This window comes from Jaculus jaculus, chromosome 2 (assembly GCF_020740685.1).
Source record: "Jaculus jaculus isolate mJacJac1 chromosome 2, mJacJac1.mat.Y.cur, whole genome shotgun sequence".
In the NCBI taxonomy this organism is placed as follows: Eukaryota; Metazoa; Chordata; class Mammalia; order Rodentia; family Dipodidae; genus Jaculus; species Jaculus jaculus.
The window spans coordinates 97,966,503-97,974,666 of record NC_059103.1 but is presented as its reverse complement, the minus strand read 5'-3'; the positions used below and the strand labels follow the sequence as shown (position 1 = coordinate 97,974,666).

The following is an 8,164-nucleotide window of genomic DNA, read 5'->3' as shown; positions in this document are numbered from 1 at the left end:
AAGGATAGAGAACAACCTCAGGTGTCATCCTCAAGAAGAGCATCCACCTCCTTTGAGAGAGTGTCTCTCATTGCTCTGGAGCTCACCAACTAGGCTAGACTATGTGGCTAGCAAGGCCCAAGGACTCTCCTGTTTCCACCTCTCCAGTGTTGGGGTTACAGGTATTGCACTACCATGCCCAGTATTTTTACATGAATATGAGTGATCAAACTCAGGTCCTCATGTTTGTGCAGCAAGCACTTTATCAACTGGGATGTCTCTCCTAACTACAATTTAAAAGTCTGTTACTAAAGGCAGTATTACCACCTTCTTTTTGTAAAAAAAAAATATTTTTTGTTTATTTTTATTTATTTATTTGAGAGTGTCAGACAGAGAGAGAAAGAGGAAGAAAGAGAGAGAGAGAGGGAGAGAGAATGGGCACTCCTGGGCCTCCAGCCACTGTAAACAAACTCCAGACACATGCACCACCTTGTGCATCTGGCTAATGTGGGTTCTGGGAAATCAAGCCTTGAGCCAGGGTCCTTCAGCTTCACAGGCAAGTGCTTTACCACTAAACCATCTCTCCAGCCCATTATCACCTTCTTTTTATTTATTTATTTATTTATTTATTTATTTATTTATTTATTTATTTGAGAGCGACAGACACAGAGAGAAAGACAGATAGAGGGAGAGAGAGAGAGAATGGGTGCACCAGGGCTTCCAGCCTCTGCAAACGAACTCCAGACACGTGCGCCCCCTTGTGCATCTAGCTAACGTGGGACATGGGGAACCAAGCCTCGAACCAGGGTCCTTAGGCTTCACAGGCAAGTGCTTAACCGCTAAGCCATCTCTCCAGCCTGCATTACCACCTTCTTGATCAGGATTAAAATCATATAACTTTTTTTTATCTTTTTGGTTTTTTGAGGTAAGGTCTCACTCTAGCCCAGGCTGACCTGGAATTCGCTGTGTATGCTCAGGGTGGCCTCAAACTCATGGTGATCCTCCTACCTTTGCCTCCCGAGTACTGCGATTAAAGGTGTGTGCCACCACACCCAGCTGTTCATCTAACTTTTAAATACAGAGGTGTCTCAATTTCTGTCAGACTTATATCCTGATACATTCACTATACACTGAAAATATTGCAAATTGAGGGCCGAAGAGATTTCTTAGTGGTTTGAAGCACTTGTTTGCAAAGCCTGAAGGCCTGAATTTGATTCCTTAGTACCCACATAAAGCCAGATGCACAAAGTGACACACATATCTGGAGTATGTTTACAGTGGCAGGAGGCCCTAGTGCACCCATTCTCTCCCTCCTTCTCTCTCTGTCTCTCTCTCAAATAAAGAAATATTTTTTAAAAGAGAACAAAATAGGATGATATTTATATAGATAGATAGATAGATGATAGATAGATAGATAGATAGATAGATAGATAGATAGATAGATAGATAGATAGATAGATATGAATAGATTAATGGGGGTCAAAATGTCCAAAGTGAGGTCAGAGGAAGACAGTGAGTAAAGGAAAGGTGGAGGGAGGGCTAATCAAAATCTAAGAGGGGGGCTGGAGAGATGGCTTAGCAATTAAGCGCTTGCCTGAGAAGCCTAAGGACCCCGGTTCAAGGCTCAATTCCCCAGGACCCACGTTAGCCAGATGCACAAGGGGGCGCATGCGTCTGGAGTTCGTTTGCAGTGGCTGGAGGCCCTGGCGTACCCATTCTCTCTCTCTCTCCCTATCTGCCTCTTTCTCTCTCTGTCTGTCACTCTCAAATAAATGAATAAAAATATTTAAAAAAAATCTAAGAGGGTATAAATAACTCATATGGAATCCTACTTGTTTTGACAATGGAACACTCAGGAGCCATAGATTGTTGCTAGAAAATATTCAGTGCCAGGGATGGGATATCTTCCAGTGAGTTGTTGGCCAGGGAGATCCCTGATGCCACCAAAACATTATAGGCCATTGCCAAGGCCCTTGGTTTCCCACCAGGAATAGATGGCAAGACTTTGCTGAAGACTCCACATACTTGGGCTACAAGGCCACTGATAAATCCTGCTGGAACTGAGCTGATAACCTCTTCCATGTAAACCAGCTGACAGAAAGCTGGAAGAAGCCATTCTGCATGCAATTCAATGGGAGAGAGAGAAATCACCAGTGAAGATACTCAACAGTGGACACTGCAAGCCTGATATTTGGCCAATCATACCAAATGAGCCAATGGGTGCAATAGTGGCACATCTGTCATGGTGGAAACCAACTGCCCTCTAATTGGACTGGAGGCCCACTCCATGGGAGGAAATACATCCCAGATAATGAAAACTTAACACAGGGCTAGTCATGAGCCCTAGGGGTGTAACATCTGCTGCTGTCTGGCTAAATGTATATACTATGCTTATCGAACTCACCAGTAAGCACTTCTCTTAATGTTCATACCCTTACATTAATGCTACTCTCACTTTGGATAGACAATCTCTTTTCAGATGGAAGTGACCTTGGGATGACTCAGAAGACATCATGGTCCTGGAAAGAAGTGACTGGAGTGCTCAGCACTGCAATATCTCTATGACACCTTCCAAGGCTTGGGGTCTAATGCAGAAGAGGTGGCAGAAAAAATGTAAGAGCCAAAGGAAGAGTAGGACACCTTACAACATGCTCCCCCCAGATACAAAATGGCCTGGATATCCATGACCTCACAGTGTCTGACACTACCTACACAAGACCATCATAAGAAGAGGAAAAGATCATGACATCAAAATAAAAGAGAGACTGATGAGATGGGGAGGGGATATGATGGAGAATGGAGTTTCAAAGGGGAAAGTGGGGGAAGGGAGGGTATTACCATGGGATATTTTTTATAATAATGGAAGTTGTTAATAAAAAGTTGAAAAAAATACCAAAAAACCAGAAAATATTCCAAGTTGAAAACATTGTTAACATACCCAACCTTTTTTAAATTAATTATTTACTTATTTTTTAAATTTAATAAATTAATTTATTTATTTTGGCTGTTTGAGGTAGAGTCTCACTCTAGCTCAGGCTGACCTAGAATTCACTATGTAGCCTCAGAGTGGCTTTGAACTATGGCAATCCTCCCACCTCTTTGCCTTCTGAGTGCTGGGATTAAAGGTATGCGCCACCATGCCCAGCTTTTCTTCTTTTTTTAAAAGTCACTGAAAATTATGGTTAATCTTACAGAGGGCAAAATATGAAAAACAGCCAAGAAATACTGACTAAAATGGGATTTGAATCTTCAATCCTAAAAGCTTACTTAAGCACCAGTTTATCTAATTCACTGAACCAAAGAGTATGGAGAGCTGTAGATTGTAATTAATTTAAATTTTATTTGTTATACATAACAAAATAAATAAGTATTGTCTCTACTTTCAGTACTACGTAGTTAAGTCCACTATGTGTCTTAGTGAGTCTAGTGATGTAGAAAACTAAGTCTAAGAGCTATTGGAGACAAACTCTAACATCAAATAAATGCCTCTATAAAATACCAAAATGAGGCTGGGTATGGTAGCACACACCTTTAATCCTAACACTTGGAAGGATCACCGTGAGTTTGAGGCCACCCTGAGACTACATAGTGAATTCCAGGTCAGCCTGGGCTAGTGTGAGACCCTACCTCGAGAAAACAAACAAAAAAAGAGTTTTACCTATTTCTAGATGTGTATGTACTCACACATATGTGCATATACTAAGTACACACATGTATCTGTACAAAAAGCTGTACATTTAATTTACTTCCTAAACCAGTTGAAGTGCCACAGAAGTGAAGGTAATTGATTTTTTTTTTCCCCAATGGTAGTACATTTTCTATGACGGGGTGTGGTAGTTTGAACAGATGGACCCCAGTGCATTTAATATTTTATTAGGTTGTAGTTTGGATCTACAGCTACCTGGCTGGAGGAAGTGTGGTGGTAGGTTGGAAATGCCAATCTAAAGATATACGAAGTGCCTAGTTCTGCCTGGAGTTCCTGAAGTGTGCTGTGTAGTGTGGCTTTTTGGCTTGGGACTTCTTTCTCTGCTTGGACCTGTGAAGGCAGTTCAGCTTCTTCTGCCATTATGGAACTTCCCCTCATCTATAAACTTTAATAAATCTCTTCATCCATAACTGTGCCTGGTTTGGAAGTTCATCTCAGCAAACTTGAAGCTGTCTACCACAGGGGGTAAAATTTTTTCACTTCAAGTGCTAATGTACAAACTGTACTGAGCACTATTGCATTGTCTGTGGTGGGCTGAGGCTATGCCATCACAGTGTTAAGATAGCTCATGTCAGGTTAAATTCAAAGTGGCTCTAAACTATAAATAAACAATAATGACTGTTTTCCTTTTAACATCTTCTTGACCTAAGAGGATTTAGAGTTTATGCCAAATAGATATTTTTTATGAACAGAAAGATTTTTTTTTTTTTTTTTTTTTTTTTTTTAGAAAAAGGAAAGCTGATTTTTTATTTTATCAACAGCCATTCTTTAAACATGAACATGCATACGTAATATTCTACGCACACATCACAGTTTTTAACGTTAGTTAATAAAGGTTAAACACACAACATACATCCTTACAAAAAAGTCAAAATGCAAACTTAAAACAAAAGTATTACTAATTAAAAAAAAGTTTGTGTTGGGTACCATTTGTACAACACAGTTAATTTAAACATTTTCATTTTGGCTGCACATGAAAAAAGCGGCAGTAGAAAATAAAGTCACTGAGGGTGTTTAAATAGCAGAAGAGGCAGTTGTGCCATGCAGGAGAAGCAATATTAAATATTAGTTTTCAAAAAAAATCCACATTTAAAAATATTTAGTTCAAGTCACAGAACTTTTCTCAGTAGAGACCCCAATGCGATGCATAATTAGCTGCCTTCGATGGCCTGTGGGAAAGGGCAACACCCCTTCAGAGAGTAACTGTACTGGTTTTGGCACAGAAAAGAAGTCTTAAGAACAAGAACATGATTAAAAAAGTGGGAAGTGGAACAGAGGAAAGAAAAGCAGGAATAATTGAGATAGGAGTTGCAATCACTAAAAAACTGTGCATTCTCAGTCATTGCAGAATACTGTCTGTCTGCAGCAGGGCTGACTCCGGAAGTGTCATTGCAGCATGGATTTAATTTGCTTGGAGGTAGTCTCATCGTTCAAATGTTTAGTCGTGTACCTGAGAGCGTTTAGAAGACCTTCTACACTATTAGGAGGTTGCTCCTTAAGAACTTTGATACAACCTTTCATATCAATTTTGGACGTTTTAGCAAATGCTCCCACTGGATGTACATGGTCATAGAGTATTATGACGCCAACCATTACTCTTAAACAGAATGACACTGTCTCTTCATTTGTAAATCTGCTTCTGTATTCCGGTGTTTCCAGCATGACTCTGCATACACTAGCCATGGTACTTAAACAATCTGTAGTATTTTCTATTGGTAAATTTTTATTCTCTGATACAAACTTGGTTGTAGCATCACTTAAGGTCTTGAGCATTGGGGTTGCCTCAGCATAAAACAAAGACATTCGATTTGCCAGTTCATTATTTACTTCATTCTCCCCTTCTGCTGGAACATTATTGATCCTCATACGACTCAATGTTCTTCTGTAGTAGCTGAAGTCATTCTGTATGGCAGGATTGGTCATCTTGAGTTCATCAAACCGCAGAGTGAAATGAAGAATTTCTGCAAACTGCTTGGCAAGAGCCTGCTCTCGCTCTAGATGCTGGGTGGGGGAGTACGGGGTGCTCGTCAAGGCTCCCAGAAGTCCTCTTAGTGCTGCTTCTAACCTCTGAGAAAATTCATAAAATTTCTTTAATTTCCCTACTAGTGGCACGACAGCACCCCATGCCTTCTCTTGCAACTTCTCATCTGCTGGATGCTGGATTGCCTCTCGGATTTCATGGCCAGCTCCTCTGTATGACTGCAAGTCCTCCAAGATGCCTTCTGCATCTTTTAATACTACATCCACCTGATTGTAAATCTCCTTCTCAGATTCTGTAGGCTGGGCATTTTCAAAATCAAGGAAAAAATTTGGCCCCTGCTCAAGGTCTGTGCATGTCAAAACTTTAAGAAGATTCCCCATGTTAAGGTACCTTCAGCCAGTGCTGGTGATTCTGATTTTGTCCTTCTATCCTCCCTCGAGCCTGCGGGCTCTCAGCCCCGCTCCTCCGCCCTCGTCCAGCCGCGGCGGCGGCGGTGGTGGCGGCGGCTCCTCGGCGGCGCTAGGGGGAGCCCCGGGCCCGGAGCGGGGGAGCGGCGGCGGCGGCCGGACCGGGAGCCCCTCCGCACCTGCCCCTGTGGCGGAGCCGCGACGAGCCAAGCGGCGGCAGCGGCGGCGGCGACGGCTCGGAGCGGGAACAGAAAGATTTTTATCTAAACAAAAACATCTGCAGGCAGAGTTAAGCATGTAAATAGATGCTTATTTAATCTATAAGTAATGGTATTATTTCAATCTTTGATTCTAAATTATTGTGAATAATTAGTACCTTTATTTAACACAACAGTTTTAAATAATCTTTCTGTAGAAAAAGATCAAGCTTTAATTTTTTTTTCAAGCTTAAAATTTTATCTTCACAAAGATACTTATCAATGTATTTTATTATAATGATGGCAGAAAAACCCAGGGAGAAAAGATAAGGACTTGAGATGATTGGTTCAAAGACTGAAAACTCTGTGGTATAATTAATGTTGATAAACAATTCTACAGAGTCTTGGGAGTATGGGAATTTGTTGGATTTGGTTTCTGGAAGAAATAAATTTTTATGTAAAATTGTAAATTGGATACTGTAAATTTTGCTGTAATAACAATTTTTTCTGATCTAGAAAGCTTCTTATGTTCTGTCAGAATATGTTTGCAAAATGATGGCCAACAGATTTGTTCACTTACAAGGCCATAAATCAGAACCTTCATATTTTTGATACTAACTTTTCTGTTGCTATAGTGAGCTACCTGAGACCAGGTAACTTAACAAAGGTTCTTTTGCTGACATTTTTGGAGGTGAAGTCCAAATAGCATGATACTGGCTCCAAGAGTACTTCACTGCATTACCTCTCTGAGCATAACATAGCTGGAGTTTACAGAGGAAACATGTCCTCATAACAGAGAGCCAGAGATCAATACAGGGTTCAGGGTTAGGCTTTTATAATACCCCACTCTTATGAGAAACAATCAGGGGACACATGAGGCAGACAAGGGCAGACCTCCCACTGCCTTTACATAGTCCAAGTTATTACATCAATATTGCCACACTGGGAACCGAACTTCCTACACATGAAGCCTTAGGAGGCAAACCACATGCATTTACATATGCATCTCCAAGATAAACTTCCTAATGTGTAGAACAATCATAAGAATTGATTGATAGATAAATCCTCCTTTTATACAAAATTAAGTAATTTTAATGTTATAATTCTATGACATTTTTAAGGCATAAAAATAACCTTTTGTTTCATGGTAAAGGAAGATGTGAGTAAGCATGTCATGAATTCCCATCTGCAAAGACACTTTGAAATAAAAAGTGTTCTCAGGAATTTTCAGGAATGTGACTAACACAGATGAGTCAAATGTGTACATATAATGTTATTTTTGATGTAGGGAAATAATTTGTAAAAAGTGCTATATTGTAAAGGCATGCATGTTCACAATCTACTAGAAGAAACAACTTCCTAAATAAATGAAATTGACACAATATGGAGATAAGGGAAATCAATTACCAAAAATTAATTTCTTTTGCTTGTGTGTATGAGTGCAATGTGGTGTTTGTAGTGTGTGTGGCATGCATGTATATGTGGCTGTGTGGCACTCTATTCTTTTATCTGCAGTGGGCTGTGTGAGTCTCTTACTAATATCAGAACTCTACACCTCTTTTTTTGGTGATTCTCAGCTCTCTGCTCTTGTATGGGATGTGTGGCTATTTATTTGGGTGAACAGAATATGAGGGAACAGTGGGATACCCTAAAATGACCAAACATCCAGATCATGGTTATAGCACAGGGGGAAGAAATCCAGGCCAGAGGCATAGAGAACATATACAACAAAATTATTGAAGAAAAATTTCCCAATCTCTCAAAAGAGAGGCCCATCAAGATACAAGAAGCTCACAGAACACCAAACAGACAGAACCAAATAAGAAACTCTCCAAAACACATCATAATTAAAACTCTAAACAATGACAACAAAGGAAGAGTGCTAAAAGCAGTG

General features: G+C 40.2%; 1 protein-coding gene across 1 annotated transcript; it reads right to left on the bottom strand.

The window, feature by feature from the left end:
* Nucleotides 1-4,406: 4,406 nt before the first annotated feature.
* Nucleotides 4,407-6,131, bottom strand: LOC123458719 (CYFIP-related Rac1 interactor B). Its single transcript, XM_045143569.1, has 2 exons — nt 6,096-6,131; nt 4,407-6,056 (listed from the first exon to the last, which is right to left on the bottom strand). The coding sequence occupies exon 2, from the start codon at nt 6,044-6,046 to the stop codon at nt 5,072-5,074; it is 975 nt and encodes a 324-aa protein (XP_044999504.1). The 5' UTR covers nt 6,047-6,056; nt 6,096-6,131; the 3' UTR covers nt 4,407-5,071.
* Between the last annotated feature and the right edge of the window lie 2,033 nt (nt 6,132-8,164).